Source organism: Vulpes vulpes, chromosome 7 (genome assembly GCF_048418805.1).
Source record: "Vulpes vulpes isolate BD-2025 chromosome 7, VulVul3, whole genome shotgun sequence".
Taxonomy (NCBI): Eukaryota; Metazoa; Chordata; class Mammalia; order Carnivora; family Canidae; genus Vulpes; species Vulpes vulpes.
Genome location: NC_132786.1, coordinates 95,890,889 through 95,910,012, shown reverse-complemented (window position 1 = coordinate 95,910,012; position 19,124 = coordinate 95,890,889). Strand labels below are relative to the sequence as shown.

The window sequence follows — 19,124 nt, the reverse complement described above, 5'->3', positions numbered from 1 at the left end:
ATTGACTTATTCAAATAAACAAAGACTCTGTTTCCTCTCCTACCACAATTCCTGACTCCCTTCTCAGGCCTGTTAACATGGGCCTCTGGAATGAGGCAGAAGTGTTAAATGTGGGGTTATGGAACATTCCTGAGGTTTTAAAGAATATTGTATTTTATATTAATTATTCTTTAATTAATGTACCTGTCCTCAGAGACAGATGAAAAATTACATATTAAAGTATAAAACAATGGCAATTCATCTGGGGCCAGGGATATATTAAATAGTTACTAGACAAATATAAAGCATGTGTAGAACTGAATGTAGAAGACATGAGGCACAGAGGAGCATTTTCCAAACTATGAGTGCCAGAAACCTTGCCCACCCACAAAGCCATGAAGCTACCCATATGTTAAATGTTTAAGCAGTTTGCTAGTTTATAGGAGTGAATTTGCTGTGTTAAAAAAAAAAAAAAACACATTATTTTGGAGGGGGAGATATTTTAACTTTTTAAATATCTGTATGAAATAAAACCTATTAGAAATGGCATCCTAAGGAGGAAATAATAGTTGCTGTAATTTACACATAGCAAATGAGTGAGCAGTTCAAAAAGACATCAGGGAATATCTACTTGATGTAGCTATAAGCAAATGTGCAGAACTCAACCTAGATGAAATGTTTTGCTACATTTCAATGGATGCAGGACTGACTATGCTGTAAGTTTGTTTTATTAAGGTGAAAACATTTACATTTCTCTTGAGCTATCATAATCATTTTGTAATCCTCTGCTCTATTTGTATAAACCTTGTCTTTAAAATTAAAATTGATTGCATTATTATACCAACTGAGTTTTTTCCTGGAACTCATAAGTAACATGTATTTTAGAAGTTCAAAATTAGTAGCACAACGTAAAGTATATGCCTAAGTTTCATAGTATTGGCCTTAGGAAATACGTCTGCTGGAGATTTTTCTTCTGTTAATCATGATGTTATCAGGCCTTCCCATTTAGTGAAAGAGATTTTGATATGCATCCTACTTTTTCAAGCTTGAATTTTGTCAACCTGGTAATACCTTTCATAAGGTCAATATCCATACCTGTTTCTTTAAAAGTTGATGTCATTTAGTACAATGTTGAGCACATTCTTATATTTTAGTACATTTCTAAAAGTTTCCCTCTAAGTATTGGTTACTTAATAGGTAACATAGTTTGATGGGATGACATAGGCAATTTGTAGATGAATGAATAGTTTGCCTAGAATTCACTTTTATGCATCGTTTCCTTAATTCATGGAATTGGTGGTGAATAACATTGGCCTACTGCTTTCTTTACATGCCATTATCTTTTATCTTTCTGAGGAACTAGGGTATGTTGTGTCTGATGGATCTTTAGCTGGAGTAAGTCTTCAGCCCTAGAGTGACGTTTATGACTTGTAGGTAACTTTGAAAAACTGACTGTGCTTTGTTTTTCAGTTCACCAAGTATTTTTGCTACGTTACATGTGTCTGAAAAAAAAAATTAGCTTTTGCATGATCAATGAATATGGGCGTTTAGTCTGTATATTTTGGAAGTTGACATTAGTTCATATGCAACTTTTCCTAGATCACAACAGCCAGCAAAACAGGAATAAAATTATAATCTTGGAAGGAGACATAAAACCCCTCAATTTAGCTGCTTCACCAGAAGCAGAAGCTATTTGAATTTTGTTTTGTTTTTAATATGTTTGGTACGTTAGTTTCTAAGACAAGTGCCATTGAACATCAATGTTTATTGACTGAGACTGTGTGTTCTCATAATTCAGTCAAATATTTTGTGTATTCAGGGCAGCCCCAGTGGCGCAGCGGTTTGGTGCCGCCTGCGGCCTGGGGTGTGATCTTGGAGACCTGAGATCGAGTCCCGCGTCAGGCTCCCTGCATGGAGCTTGCTTCTCCCTCTGCTTGTGTCTCTGCCTCTCTCTCTCTGTGTCTCTCATGAATAAATAAATAAAATCTTTAAAAAATATATTTTGTGTATTCAAATCTATCTTAATAAGGCTCTGATTATTATAATTTTGCTTGTTTTTTTATTATGCCCTATTCCTCTTTATGTGAATTAATAGTTTTTGTCTTAAACTAAAATGAATAATATTGCTACAGCCTTCATTTTTGGTAATGTTTGCAAAGCATGTCTTGTTCATCCTTTTATTTTGTGCTTTTCAGGATAGTTTGCTTTAGACATTTGTCTTATAACTAGCATATTGTTAGATTTTCCTTAAAAATCCAATATGATAAATCTGTTATTTAGGAAAGACTTAGGTGTGTTCAATTTATTTGTATTACTTTCATATTTGAGATTCTTTCTACAAACCTATTTAGTTACTGCTTTTTGCCAGTTTTATTTGCTTCTTTAATTTCCTCCTATTATTTGCTGCATTGATATAGATAACCCTCTTCTCCCTCTGCAAGTTCAAAAACTACACAATATAGTTGTATATAGCTTTAATTAAATACCATAATTTTTAATATACATAATTCATTAAGTTAACTCAGTATAGGATCACTAATTTCTGTCCTTTTTTTTAAAAAAAAGCAATACACAGATTCAGCACACTTTATCTTTTTCATTCCAATATAGTTTATTCTTGTCAAGAATTTTAGTTCTATCACTTCTAAGTTCCCAAAGTTGTTATTAACTTTAGGATCACTTTTAGGACACTTTTTTAAGAAAATCGAAAGTTGAGCATCTGTTCCCAGCTCTGACTTTACAGAGAGGTTCCCTGGGCAGGTGCACTTCCTCCTGGGCCAAGTTCAATGGCAGCTTTGCACTGTAGAGCTCCATTCCTGGTTGTATCCATCATTCCTTCTCCATTTAGTATGTTACCAGCATTTCTGTTCTTTAATTTCTGTGCATTTTAAATCTCTTGGAGGCTGTAATTACAAAGTAGAGAGGTCTTGTCTTTACTGCTCCTTATGCTATTTTTTTCACAAACCCTTTCTGCACCCCCCCCCCTTTATTTTACTGTGAGATTTTTCAGAACTGAAGATTTGTTAGGAGGACTTGTATTAAACAAGAAATGTCTATTTTCCCTCATTAACTATCTAGGCTGGCATTAAGGTTGCCTGGATTATGCGTTGCAAAACTCCAAGACGTCTCATTCACATAAATTATGTTAGGCATGGTGACTCCTGGCATTTTATGGTATCTAAATATTGCAAATAATTACACAGGTAAAAGAGTTAAATAGTACCATGAGGCTTATAACTCCAAACAGCAGTGTTGTTCCTTAGTCCAGATGGTATGGGGCTATGTAATGATCTGGTGGTATGGGCCCAGGAGAGAGTCTTAGTCTCAGTCCCCGAGCTTTAGATTCATAACATGATTGCAATTTCATAAATTGCCTGGAGTTTGGAGAATTAGCCTTTTTTTCTGGCAAGCCCCCAGCCAGCAATTTTAGTTTCAGATAGATATTTTTAAACTCTTAAGACTAGAAGAAGCCTGTGTCACTAGTTTGTGCAACATCATAAAAGACTACAAGACAGGAGAAAAGGGAGAGATGGGCATGTTTCTTCAGCTTAGCTTCTTGAGCTCATAATTTCATACTAGTAGGGGTTGCTTTTTTTCCCCCTCCATTTTTTCTCCACCTTCTTAAGGGTAAGGGAGGAAATCACAGAAGGTGGTGTATGAGCCATCCTTCCAGAAGGCTCAAGCTACATATAGGAGTTAGCTGATAGATGTTAGCTTCCAGGTCTCAGCTAGGGAAACACCTGGTTACAAGTTAAATTACACTGAAGGAAAGTCTACCATTTATAGTTCACTCACAATTATTCCAGCCTGGCTATGGTTCACCAGTCTCAAATTATATTTGCTGTAAGCATTGTTGGTTGGTAAAAAATCTGAAATTTCATCTTTATAAGTTTTCAGGGAATCACTGCTGGGGAAGGATGAATTCAAGTTCATAGGGTCACATTGTCTTTACTTCAGTTATTCAGTAGATAGTAGAGCCTGAGACCCTTTTCTTTGTGCTTTTTATCTTTGTTTTTCTTTTCTGTCTATTCTCTTCGTTTTTTAATGAATGGAGCATTTTTAAGGAAAAAGTCTGTAGTGTCCCTTTAGATTTTAGGAGGAAGCAACTACATATGCATGTCTTCAATTAACTATAAGGAAAAGGTCCAGGAAATAGTGACTGAATATCTACTGAATTAACACACATACATGTCCTCACATAATTCTGTTTTAAAATGGATGTTATTTAAGTGCTTTTCCTGGAAAGCAAAATGCAATGTGATAGGTGAAAACTCATTCCCTTGTGTTATAGAAAGTCATAGGATTTTGTTGTATATATTCTATAAAGCATATTTTTATATGAATTACCAGAGGAAGGGAAAGGATTAGTATAAGAGTTTTAGGGTGGAGTAGATTTTAAAATGCTTCTAGATAATAAATACATGTAACTGAACAAATTATCATTCTTGAGAGTTTCTTAAATTTGATATTGTGAAAGAATACAGATATCTGAATGTTTATTCTCTGTGCGCATTTGCATTTTATTTTGACATTATGGTGATTTAGATATTTTATGTCCCACAAAAGATGAACAACACCATAAAACTTCAATGATTTGAAGGAGGGAGCTCACCCTGAGTTCCTTAACATTTAAATGAAAACTAATATTTTAAAAATAGCCATTGGAATAATTTCAAGAAAAACACTAACACTGCTAAAAATATATAAAAAATTCTGGATTTACTCTAAGAGATGGATGATTTACTAGAATTTCAGTTATTTGAAAGTGATTTTTCTAAAAATATCTATGAATCTAATAGATAAGCACTCCCTTGAATTTTATTGATATTGGTAATTGCTTAACATATAATATTTCTATGTAATCTAGTTTCAAAGTATAAATTGAACAAGTAGTTGAAATCCTATATTTGTACATTTGACTCTGAAACAAGTGGAAATAGAATACTAGCATTTTATATTGTTCAGCATTGTTTTCTCAATGATTGCTGCTTTGTATTTGTAAAGGAGGATTTACCAATCTTACTAAGCATTTATGGTTGAAATGTTTATCTAGAAATTAACACAAACTGATAAGTCACAATAATTGTGTTTTGAACTCCTTTAATGTTACATTTTTCAAAGAAAGTGAAAGAAATGGTATTCACGTGTTACCTTTTGTATTATTTTGCAGGTATATTTTCTTGATTATAAATCAGTACCTTTTGATCAGAAAATGGAAAACCTAATGCGAATTAAGGAATATGCAAAGGAAGTGAAAAAAAGAAATATTTTATTATGTGGTCTTCTTATATATTACCCACAGGTAAGGAAAATTTTGTGTTTTGTGGACGACAGTTTTAATGGTAACCTGACCTGTTAAAAGCAAAGATACATTAATGATTAGAGAAATTTTGGCTGGAAAATTACTTATCCATGTTCTGTCATAGGTAGAACCTCTCTTGACTCTAGGGGAGAAATAAAAATCAAAAACAAGTGTTTTGATGAAGGAAAAAAAAAGGATGAAATTGGTGAATATCTCATACTAGTAGGCCGCATGGGGTTGCCAGATTTATCAAATAAAAATTTAGAGTGCAGGCAGCCCTGGTGGTGCAGCGGTTTAGTGCTGCCTGCAGCCCAGGGTGTGATCCTGGAGACCCGGGATCGAGTCCCATGTCAGGTTCCCTGCATGGAGCCTGCTTCTCCCTCTGCCTGTGTCTCTGCCTTTCTCTCTCTCTCTCTCTGTGTGTCTCTCATGAATAAATAAATAAAATCTTTAAAAAAAAATTTAGAGTGCCTGGCTAAATTTGAATTTCAGATAAACAATAAGTATGTCCTAAATTTGGAATTTGAAATTTGAAATTCAAATTGAACTAGACTTTTCTATTTAACGACTTCAGAACTCATCCATTTGTCTAATTTGAAATGGCTTATTTCTTTTATGTTGTGCTAAAGATGTTGATCAGGTTTTTAATTACTTAAAAGCAATACTTAGCTTTCATATTATAAGAGAGCCTGGTATTTAACTAGAGAAAAATTCTTATTGTCACTTTATTAATAGCAGAAAGTTAAGCTGAAGGCAAAATGAATTAGCATTATAGATACTTAGTGCAAAGAAATGCTATTTAAATCAAACTATTTGGGGACTGTTAGGGAAGATGGATCTGCTCTTTGTGCATAGATACCTTTCACTGAAATTACAGAATGCTTTATAGTGTTTTTAGAGGTACCCTGCAGGAGTCAAGAAAGTGAAGTGGTCAACAGGGCTTTTAATGATTTGGAATTAGTAACTGACCAAGGAACAACAGGCATTTAAAGTTACAGGATTGATGAATAACAGTTATTATTGGTGTAATATTTAAGTTACCCTTTTAGCCTGAAGGTAACATTTCTTTGAAACAAATGGATTTTAATTAAGTATAAGGACAATCTTTTAGACAGTTCCTGGTTTTCTTTGAGGTGATTTTCGCTGTTTCCATAATATGTAACTATGACCTCTGGTTAGTCATCAAGAATGAGGCAAAGCTGAATTTACTTACGATCATGGAAGTATAATATATTAGCTTTGAAAGGGCTTTTGAAGTCAGGGCAGCCAAGGCCTGAAGAGATACACAAATGGCCCAAGAGCAACACGTAACTGGCAGAGTAAGATTAAGAACTCTGGTCTGTATCTTTGTTCAAGAATATCCTATCTTTGGGGCACCTGGGTGGGTCAGTTGGTTAAGCGTCTTTGCCTCAGGTCATGATCCCAGAGGCCTGGAATTGAGCATCTGGCTCCCTGCTGAGTGGGAAGCCTGCTTCTCCTTCTCCTTCTGCCCCTCCCAACTGCTTGTGTGTATTCTCTCCCCCTCTCCCTCTCCCTCTCCCTCTGTCTCATTCTGTCAAATAAATAAATAAAAGCTCCTTTGTTTTTAAAGAATATTCTGTCTTTAATAGGTTGTCTTTGGTTGTACTCCAGATTATTGTGGTGGGAAAAAATAAGTTTTTTCTCTTGTGCCATTCAAAGGAGTCATGGATGCACAACTAATGCTTCACTATGCAGATAAAATATAGCTCACTGAGAAATATCTCAAAAGCTAAGAAATGGTAGAGTACATACAATCCCCAAGACTTTTTCTCCTGTGATTTAGGCTAAACACAAAGGGTCTGTATGCACTGTAGTTGATACTCCAGTGGGAGAGTATGGTCTAGATGAAATATAGCATGCCTAATGAGATTTGATTTCAGACAAACAATTTTTAGTATATCTGAAATATTACCTGAAGCATACTTGCACTAAAAATCTTTGTTATCATTCCTGAGATTCAATATAACTGGGCATCTTATGTTTTTATTTCCTAAACCTGGTAACTCTTGTGGAGCTCATATTCACAACAGAACTGTTCAATTTTCCACACCTGGCATACTGTACACATTCATGACATGGGGTTGCATATCTATGTAACTCTGTACCTGTGAAGGCTCCCTGATGGGAAAAGTGGCCTTGTTGAAAAAGAAGAGCCTTTGAATTCACTACTGTGCATCTGACCACTATTTTGAGCAAATTTGGATCTATTAAGCTCTACTTTGCTGTCACGAGTGCAAAGAAGAGGACACTGCAAAGCGTTCAAAATATTTCTCTCATTTTAAGAAGCAAAGAGAGCTTATTTGGGTGTTGCTTTTCTTTTCTTAAAAATACAATAGTGAGGATGTCTCAAACATGTGAAAATGTTTAAAATACAGGGTTTACTTTTGTCCTTGGAGACACAGGTACCAGTTGACTAGTACTAGCCAAACACATGTCCAGTGCATAATTCCACCTTAAAGAGCCTTTACCAGAGTACTCTGGGGTGTTCCTCAGATATGCCATCAAAAAGGGCCTGTGGTTAAAAAATTGGGGAGCATCAGTGAATAAACAAGTACTTCCATGAAGGGCTTCTCACAAATTCTTAATATCCTGGTGAAAATTTCATATCTTCAAGTTGGGGACAAGGGGGATATCATTTTCAATTTTCTACTGTAACCCTTCAAACATAGGCAACTCATGAGGCTAATATTCTCTAAATGAAACTTTGGGATACAGTCCTCATAAATAGGCCCTATGTAAAGAAACCACTACCTCTGGACAGTCTCTCTCTCTCTCTCTCTCTCTCTCTTTTTCCTTTTAGTTCTGTACTAATTTTTCCACTTAGTTAAATCAATATCTTTAATTTTGAAAGCCTACTTGACCAACCTTTTGTCAACACTAAGGATATGAAGATGCACAAGGTGAAACTTCTGTCATCGTTGAGTGCGAAGAAGCTGTTTAGAGGCTTGTGCTTTCGATGGTGCTGTCAGATACAGTTTTTTTGTTTGTTTGTTTGTTTGTTTACAGTGTCCATACCTTGGATGTTGGTTCCCTAAGCGAATCTCTGTGATAGCCATTAGGGTGTTTCTGTAGATGGTTGATGTGTTTTGTTTTCAGTCTCTGATCAGCGAAACCTAGGTCTGTGAAATCTGGAAAGATTTTTAACCATTTTTTCATCAGACATAGCTTCAAGAACTTCTTTGGATAGGTTTTCAGTTTATTCGTGACTCTACCTTGGATGAGAGAATGCATTGGCTTCAGCATCTGTGCTAGAGAACAGGTCTTTCCAACCTAAAGAAGACCTGCATTGCTATGTATGTATGTATCTCTGGTAATGTGGATGGTCTGGACTGCTTAGTTGCTCCTTCACAGGATTCATTATGGATATTTATAGTTAAATAGAATTACTTAAGCTCTTTAAAAAAAAATGCATGATAGTGTTAAGTCTCTGTGTTTTTGTAGAAAAAACACTTTCTGTAGAGAAAGTCCCACATGTAGGACTTTCTGTGTTTAGCGAATTTAAACTTATTACATTTCAGTCTTTTTGGGGATTTATAATATGGTCTCTGATTAGTTAGCCATACTTGCTTCACAATTAGATATTTCCAATTTGTGTATACCTTTAGGGAAGAAATTGACTTGGAGAAGGATAAGGATTGATTCCATCTTGAGGATCTATAAATGTCCCGCAATGTATCCATTGTCAATTGTTGATAATTCTTTGATAATTCAATTACCGACAAATGCATCTAATCGTATAATGTTTCAACTCCATTTTTCATATATTCTTTATCAATATAAGAAATTTAAACAAATGGTTTACTTAACTCTAGATGGACTCCCCATGTATGCATTTTTTTTTTCTGGTCAGAGACATCATTTGCTAAATTACTAAATATGCCAGTTCCTTAGTTATACCAATGTAGTAAAGTACAAATTAACTTTTTCGAAAAATGTCTTTAAAACATTCTGCTGGCCTCAAAATATTCATCATTTAAAATAGATTCTTTGTGGGTAGACTTATGGATCAAGTGGCTGGCTTGACCATTTAAGTTTTCTGACTTTAGTATCTAGTGATCAGTTTCTTAAGTTGTAAATAAATAAGGAAAGATTTGAAATTTATATGCTAGATTAGAAAAGTAGCCTAAAGCTTGCCCTTAAAATTTTTTGGATGAATTTAAATCAAGCCCTATTCCTTTTTCTAAAATAACTCTATAAATATAACTATGAATAATTACAACTAGGTTCTATAGCTTGATCCACATAAAGGATCTTAGTACCTTTTTAAGTATTCTCTTAAATTTATGCATAAAATATTACTCTTCATTCCCATTATACTAAGTTTGTGATGCATGTCATCATTGAAATCTGTGGTATAAAATGATGTATTTTGGGGAACCTGTTCTAGTTATTTAAGAATATGTATCTGATGATAAAGCACTGAAGTTATAGATACTTAGTATTTCTGGCATGAACTGTTCAAGCCTATAGTTTAGAGATTTCAGTCTTAATTTTGCTGAACTCAAATATTTTTATCATGATTCTGTTTTTTTAAGGCAAACATTTACAAGTATATAGTTTTTAAACTTGAACTATACTGACCATTTCAGAGATGGAGCTTCTAGGTTAGAACGATATTGCATTGTTAAGTATAAATATATCTATCTATTTTGTATAGACATCATACCATCAAATAATGTACCCAAATGAATTTCACATTTGGCTTTATTTATCCACCACCTTCACAAAGGTATCATGAAACATCTTAGTAGATATTTTCCTGAGGTTCAGATCTAAGATTTGTACACTTACCTCTTGTTTGACTAATCTACTGGTATCCTCAGAGGAAGAAATAATTTTGTTTTAATGAACTTACTTTAGGCCCGGCTGATGTGCCAGTGGCTTCTAAATACTGTTTTTTTGAAAAGTCCTTAGCTGGCAGTATTATAGTCTCCTGAGGAACTTTATAAGTATAGGTTCCTAGTATGTACTTTAGGAAATCTAGTTTAATAGCTCAAACTTATACCTGGAGTTTTCTATATTTCATAAGCTCAAGCTCTGGTGGAAGTCTAATGTGAACATATTTGGATGACTGACTTAGGCCAGTGGTTCTTAAGTATATTGACATATTGGAATCGACTGTTGGCCCTCTTTATATAGGACTGTCATGTCTGAGGAGGCTCTGGGATATCAGATGGCATAATGGAATCTTGAGGTGAAGTTGAGTAAGGGACCGAAGAATGACCATTTGAAAAAGTTTCTAAGCTGTGAGATCATCTCTTGTTCATTAAGGACAAACATTCTAAGTACTTACAAGCTATCAGGCTAATAGGGCAATTCTATTGATGAAGGTTCTTAGTTGCAAAAATGTATCAGTGATTGTCTAAAAGATATATTTTAGGGAATTTTGTAGCTTACAGAATTTCTGAATAATTATGGAACCAAACTGGATAACACCTAGCCAAGAACAGGGCAGATGGCAGAAATGCTCAACCCCTCTGAGACTGTGCTTGTAAAAGTGCCTCATATTACTGACTCTGGATACATATGATACTAGGGAACCACAGATAGAAACTCTACCATAGCTGATTCAGAAAATATGAAGTCTCTACCTTAGACCTAGTTTCCCTGTTCCTGGCACTGAGCCAACCTACTCACTGCTACTTTTAAGTCATCTACATGTACATAGTAGAATCCATAGATGCTGATAAAACCAAATCTGAGGAAATTTAGTTTTTATCCTCTGGAGTATCTATAGCATGGAAATGAAAGCAGGGATTTGGTTGGAGAAGGTGTTGGTTGAGCCATTTTGTGGCATTAGCCCCATCAACCTACATTAAAGAATCTTGTCATAGGTTGAAATTAGAGCACCTCTAACACATTATATTTACTGTCAAGGGCTTGATATCATTCACCTTCATCCAGGTGTGGTGGATGGAGTCTTTCTGTATGGTGTCTTACTGTCAAATTACACATTTTAAAATAAAAATTTACACAAAAACTTTTATGGCAAAATTTGTAAATTCTATAAAATATATAAAGTCCTGTAGCAGTTTATTTAATCTGTGCATCTTACATGCTCAAGGATTTAGAGATAGATGCACACAGGCACATGGTTGGAGAGTTCTCCAAAACTTTTATAACTGATTATTTATTGGTCTGAATTAGCGTAGTCCCATCTAATTGAAACAGACATCTATGTGACCTTGAATAAGTGATATAAATTGGTGGGCCTCTGATTATTCATTGGTAAAATGCAGAAGTCATATTCTTGAAGCTTCTATGGGATGAGAAGATGGAGACATAGGAGGTAGGCAGTCTGTGTCACTCACATGACACCATCAATGTCTGTCTCTCTGACAGGGAAATTCTGAAATTGAGGCTGGATTTTCTTTCCTTATGTGACCATAAGTTTTAACCATACTATTATTTATTTTGTTGAGAAATTATTAATTGTAGTTCATACATTTCATTATAGTTCAGAGAGGGAACTGTTTGTGTTTGACACCTCAAAGTAAAAGTCAATAAGATTGTCTTAGTCTATTTTGCTGCTGTAACAATACCACTGATCTGATGACTTATAAAAACAGATGTTTATTCCTTATGTTTCTGGAAGCTGGCATTCTGAGATCATGGTGCCCACATAGTCAAGACCCTCTTCACTGTTGCAGACCACCATTTTCTCGTATCCTCACATGTAAGGGAGAAGGTCATGTTCTCTCTTTATCACAGTAATAATCCTATTCATGAAGATTCCAATCTCATGACCTAATCCCCAATCAAAGGCCTCACTTTTTAATACAACCACGTTGGGGATTAGGATTTCAACATGAATTCTTGGGGGACACACACATTCAGTCTGTAACAGGGAAGGAATTATTATCTATGTTAGTATGGCAGGGAGTGTATATCATTTTAGTCTATCCATTTGCCTGTCTCCTTTCTTCTCTAAGCCATCATTACCCCGGATATGATGCAGTGAGAAATAGACTTTGGAAACAATGTTTGAATTATTATTTTTCATCAGATGAGGCTATTGGGAAGAAATGATCCAATTGGCAGAAATAGAAAATCCAGGTCCTGGAGAGGCTCTGGAGAGGTAGGAATTGGATGAGCTCAATTACCTTCTTACTGCTCTTGAATGCCACTTTTTCTTCAGCTACAAATATAGCTCTGGAAGGCATGTAAACAAGTATGAAAGTTAACAAAGTAGGTTTGTAATTTTATGTTTTTAAGAAATAATTGTTGATAAAAGAATATTCTTTTGTGAACCTCCAAAATAGGATAGGGAATGGTGAAATGAAGTGGTTTGGCAACAACATTAAATTTAGATAAAGCTGTGTAAATTGATTTTCTGTCACAATGTATATACCGGATCTCTCTACTTGATGAATTAAATACTCTTTTTCTTCTCTATTGTCTGGTTTTGAATGTTTTGCATGTACTGTAAAGGACATCCAGAAAACATTCTTGTTGATCTCTTTGTAATTAGCCCCAGGTAAATTCATAATGAAACATTAAGAGCTATATGAACAGGTCCAAATGCTGTAGGATACTTCTGTGCCAATAGACCTGAATTTGTAGGATGCAGTTTGTTACCATTCTTCCTCTCTTAAATACACCACATTTACTCTATGTCCTCTAGATGAGTCATTCTTTAAGTGTGCATGACCATTTAGAGAACTGGTGTATGCTATCAAGTACCAGAACATCATTTTTTTCTTTTTAATAATCATCTTGAGGGAGGTTAGAAATAAATCTCTACTTCCTGCAAGGAGCAATTACTTTTAGTTAAAATTGGAATTATTTACTAAACATAGGGTACTTTCTGTGGCACTGAATCATGTGGCATATACACCAATATGTAGTACCAAATCTGTTTACAGAAACCAATAATACCCTGTTCAGAGTAATCAGGCTTTTTTTGATGTGGGAATGTTTTTGAGACTAAATATTTTTCACTTTCAATATTGTTTTGGCTTCTAATGTTTAGACTTAGTCATTCTTTGGGAAAATTTGAATGTCGTAAAATAAAATATCTCTTTAAAATTGTGTGAGTTTGAAAAACAAACCTTTTTAGGGAATTTGGGTAGCTTATTTATGAGACTCATTCGAGTGGCAATAAGCTGTTAGACAAATGTAAGTGAAATAGAGTATTAGATACAAACTTCTGGGATAGTCCTGCCCTTAATTTTTTTTTGAGTAAGTAAAGCAACATTATTAATGAAAATGGCCATGAAAAATTAATGCACTTATTACTTTGAATAATGTATTAGTCAGCTATTACTGCAAAAACAAATTACCTCCAAACTTAATGACTTAAAATAATGTTTATTATCTCGTAGTCCTTGTGGTTTCATCTGCTCTGGGCCTTTCTCAAGACTGTAGTCCTCTCAAGGATCCCCTGGGAATTATCTGCTTCCTAGCTCACTTAGCTGGGTGTCAGGACTTGGTTTCTTTAAGCTGTTACACTGAAGACTTAGTTCTTCACAAGCCTGTGGTTGGGGGCCTGTTCATAGAGTATCCCCCAGTGTTAGAGCATGCAAGAGAGAGGACCAAGACAAAAGTCACAATCTTCAGTAACATAATCACCTTCTTGTGTTCTATCCATTGGAAGCAAATTATTAGGTTCTGTCCACACTCAGGGGAGGCAAAGACACAAGGGCATGAATACCTGAAGGTAGTGATCATTAGGAGCCAAATCAGACACTGTCCCCCACAATAATACTAGAGTGTTAATATTAAAGTTAAGAATGTAATATCCCGGGATACTGGGGTGGCGCAGCGGTTTGGCGCCTGCCTTTGGCCCAGTGCGCGATCCTGGAGATCCGGGATCGAATCCCACGTCGGGCTCCCGGTGCATGGAGCCTCTGCCTATGTCTCTGCCTCTCTCTCTCTCTCTCTCTCTGTGATGACTATCATAAATAAAAATAAAAAAAAAAAGAATGTAATATCCCATGTAAATTAAGGGATTGGTAACTTAAATAGAGCTAGAAGTGTTTGAATGAAAATATATACACATACACGTGTATATACGATCATACACGCTGTTTTCAGATATATGAATAGAGCAGTGACAGCTGGAGATAGGATAGCAGGGAGATCGAGTGCCAAAAAATATGCAAATATATTTTGATGTTTGTAATTTTTTTTGAAGAGCTTGATCGAAGTCAGATCCATATCAAATACATTAGGGAACATTATTGATAGGCTATCCTAGTTCAGTTTAGAGAACCTTGCATTATAAAGTAATAGTTATAAGATGGTGGTGTTGTCTTTGAAAGTTGAGACCAATTATATTAAAACCATATAACCCAGATGTGTTGTGTCTTAGAGGCTTCAAGAAGAGTTTCCAGAAAAGAGAGGTGCTGTAGGAAGCCTAAAGGATTAGAAATAAAGACTCCAAAGAATCTGACATCCTATTGGTAATCCTTAGAGAAGACAGGTTTGTGAGCTTACAGGAAATACTAAGAAACTTCACTGAGAGTAGTGATTTTCTATACACTGGACAATAAAACAACTATATTACTAATCTCAATGCCAAGTTGAAAATAAAACTAAATTTTAGTCTTTGTCTAATTTCTGATATTTTGACTAATGAAATAGAAAAAAAAAGGCACATCAAGCTGTGATTGGGAGAGCAAACTAAATAATTAGTTCCTGGAAAATTGAGGGTTTTCTAATGTATGTGGCATTATTTCAGCCCTTTGAAATAAAATGTGTTGTATATACACTCTGAGTTTTATGTAGATTTTCCTTAAATAACATTGGAGGGGATATCTTTGTTTATTTTCATTTTGTGGAAGACTAATTATTCAAACTTCAGAAGCAGCTGTACAAAGAAGTCTAAAATTGCAATGTTTAACTGAATCAAATGGAGACCATCACATGCATGCTAAAGGACTTGAAAATATCAAGTGGAGTGGGAAGTGAAACTAGGAGAAATGCAAAGTCAAAATAAGTATTTAAAGATTTGACATTCTAAGCCAATGGCAGTAACTCTGAATACTTTGAAACATTTGGGGGCATATAATCATTATTAGATACTTCATATCATTGAGAATTAAAGGTAATATTTCTAAAGCCAGGGACTAGTTAAGGGCCGTTTTCCTGGAATGAGAGTTGGTTATATATGAATCCCTTATTTTTTGCCCAAGTTACTATTTAGGGAAAAGGATAGTTTGTAAAATGAGAACATGTGTTTATTGTCTCTGAGAATTCTATCAGCATTTCTGATTATGATCATAATGGAAATATAGAGGAGCCTTCTCCACTGAGAATCAGGGAGATATGAGTAATGTTTGGCAAATAGATTTGTGTATGGAAAATGGTAGGTTTATTAGTTTTCCATCCATCTCATTACTCACCTTTGACAACTGGTAAGGAAATATATTTTAATTAAGCTTCAACTTACTCTTACTGAATGCATAATGGCAATTATATACTAATGCTCTTAGGAAATGAGTTGGTAACAAATGTATCTACAGTCACTTTGAGAATCTGAATTTTAATGGACAGAAAAAAACATGTTTTACAAAGATGCTATTCACAATTATTATTGGGCTTCTGTCATTGTTTATATTTTGTATGTTTTTAATCACAGTATCATGCTGAAACCCTGTATTAGGATGATTTAGAAGGAAATACTGTTCAAAGAGTACCCACAGATAATTTACCAATTTTTAACTAAAATTACATAGTTTAATCTTTTGTATGTTTATTTATTTAATTATTCTCTGTATTTATGGCTTAAAAGGTCTAAACCATAATACATTTTTTTAAACTAGGCCACAGATCTTCTATATGAACAAATTTTTTGCAAGGTTGTTCAGAAGCACAAGAGATTAATTTTTACTATAGGATATGCTCTGTTTTTTGCTTAACACAAAAGCTTTTTCCATTAAAATTAATGTTGGGAAATATCAGGAAGGGAGACAGAACATAAAGACTCCTAACTCTGGGAAATGAACTAGGGGTGGTGGAAGGGGAGGAGGGCGGGTGTTGGAGGGGAATGGGTGACGGGCACTGAGGCGGACACTTGATGGGATGAGCACTGGGTGTTTTTCTGTATGTTGGTAAATTGAACACCAATAAAAATTAATTAAAAAAAAAAAGGAAAATAAAAAAAATAAAATAAAATTACTCAAAGGAAAAATTATGTTTTTTTCTTTTTATTTAACATATGTTTGCAAGCTGAAATTAGGGCAACGTGAAGTGTATTAAAATAAGGACCATGAAAGTAATCTATATACCACTTACTAGTATGTTCTTACATTCACTTTGCAGGTTTGAGGCAACTTTGGGCTTTTTAAAAATTTTTTTTAAAAAAATTTATTTGAAAGAAAGCGAGTGCACACAAGCATGGGAAGCAGCAAACAGAGGGAAAGGGAGAAGCAGACTCCCTACTCAGCAGGAAGTCCAATGTGATGCAGGGATCCATCCCAGGACCCCTGGATTGGGATCCTGACCCTGACCCTGACCCAAAGGCAGATGCTTAACTGACTAAGCCACCCGGGCACCTCTACTGTCTTCTTACTATAAAGATAGAAAAAAAAATTTTGATTCTCTAGTGAAAATAATTGTTTTTGAAAAGATATAAACTATTAAACAGCAAGTGACATATAATATTAATGTATAAATGTGTACATTTATGGTTTTCTGCTACATCTGCAGTATACTATGTTATTTCTAGTTCCTTTGTTGTGAGAAGTCAGGTCATTTCTTGTCTACTGTGCCAATGTCTTTGGTTCTGACTTGATCTGTTTAGTTTTGAATTTTAAATGGAATAATGGCACATACACAGGTTTAAAATGTGCTGTATTCTTCACCATCTTAATCCTCTTATACCTTGATTAAATTTCTGACTTAATATTTAAAATGTTTTGTTGCAATTAAAGGATTTAGACTCTTTGGGTAGGGTGGTCACTCTGTCTCTCAAAAAGTGCAGCATTAACATGGTACTACTAGTTTTTTCTGACTTTGATGACTAGCAATAGTCTAAAAATGTAGATGAAAAATTACAAAAAAATATGGTTACTGAATTATCAGTTCTCCTCCATGGAGAGAATGAGCATGTTCCCTAAATCTTATTTTTTTATTTGGATGTTACATAAAGTTCTCCCAAAATATGCAGATCAAAGAGCAGTGATTAAAACATAAAATGACAAATATTTCTGAACCTTGGTAGGAACTTTAATAATGAAGGCATTACATTTTTAACCTGAAAGTAACCAGTTTGAATAAGTGTATAAACACAGTTGGGGAGAGTCTGAATGATTTTCAAGTATGATCTGGCCAATAAAATTTCAAAAAGCTTCTCTGTATTTTCTAAGGTAGTGCCTTCCCTCTTAAAGTTCATTCATAAAGGCTACCAGGCTTTGCCAGCAACATCACAGGAATGTGGAGTTTCTTCACAAATACACTTTCCTAAGTCAAGTAAATCACAAATGAATGCTTCCTACCATTCCTCACATTTTTGTGGATTGTTTTAAGACCTTGGAAAGAAAGACAAGTTTTGTTTTTAAGTATGTACAAGTCCTTTGTAAGCATCCTTGTGGTGGCTCAGACCCTTGATCTCAGGCGGAGGTTTCAATGAAGGAACTATTTCAGGTTAACTGGGTGTTAAAAATGCATCACTTTTGCTTTTTAGAGCTTAAGGTATGTGTTTTCCAGAGGTTAGCTAAGCAAGAGCAGATGCAACCCTTGTGGTAAATTCATGAAAATCAGTAATAAGGAAATAGTTATTTTGGTTTCTGCCAGCAGGGCTGGTTCTGGGGGAACCTCTACCTTTCTTAGAACCCTGTATATTGCACTTGGGATTACAAATCTTTTCAGCTAGTGGATCTTTGGGATTTAAGAAGGCATATGTACTGAGACAAAATAGCAAAAATTGATCTTGTCTAGGCCTTTGAGAATAATGAATTTCACGACCAAAATATACAATAAAGGAAAATAATGAGTAAAAATCCCCAAAGCCTATCAACTTAAGGTTTTTTAAAAGAAGCCTTAGAAAAGTCAAAGAAACTAAATTTGCTTCTCCCATAGCTTTCCTTACTTTAACAAGGCTTATGAAGGAAGGGGAATTCTTCTTTCCATGGCATTTTATTTAAGTAGTCTCATCAAGTATCCTAAGTTTGACTGACATATAGTGGCTAACTTACTGCTAACTTAAAGCTTTTTCAGTCAAAGTTTTAATTGGTTTGTGTTATTTGTATATTGGTTTAATTCCCATTCACTTTTGAGTCGATTCAAACGTCATGTGTTTTTCAGATGCTTAAGGTATTTTAGATGGGAAACATAAAGGTTTTTAATCAAAATGCTAAGTTCATTAGAATTTTTATTTGCAAAACGGAAGTGTAGACTGATAGCAAATTACAGAAGTTAACAGATTGACAATTTAATGAGCTGTATAATAAACACACACTATACAATATAGAAATATGAATTTTAATGTCACCTTAAATGTTCTGCTTGTTAGCTTGAAACTTTGAAGTGCTTTTTTTGTTGTATTTGAAACATTATTAATAAATGTATGTGAAGATACTAGCTTTCATAATGCATATATTTCAATATTATGGTTTTTGAACAAAATTTTATGATTATTTAAAAACTTAAAAAATGCAGCATAAACATGAGTTTCAAGGAAATTTACTGGAGAAAGATCACAGCAGACTGGAGTTTTGAGCCTGTTGAATTAGCCTGATGAATTAGTTGGTTTATCATTTGGGAATTTTTAATTGTGAATGTCAAAATCAAAATACAATTTAACAATGCAACTGACAAATCCAAGACTCCTACCTAGCTTTAGGCTTTACTAGACCCATGCACTCAAAGGGAGATTACT

The 19,124-nt window shown here is 34.6% G+C and overlaps 1 protein-coding gene across 1 annotated transcript in view; it reads left to right on the top strand.

The window, feature by feature from the left end:
• CRPPA (CDP-L-ribitol pyrophosphorylase A) overlaps positions 1-19,124 on the top strand; it is a 294,464-nt gene that overhangs the window by 176,286 nt on the left and 99,054 nt on the right. The window contains exon 10 of the mRNA XM_072764452.1: positions 5,150-5,281. Coding sequence (XP_072620553.1) covers positions 5,150-5,281 — 132 coding nt within the window. The remainder of the gene's footprint in view (positions 1-5,149; positions 5,282-19,124) is intronic.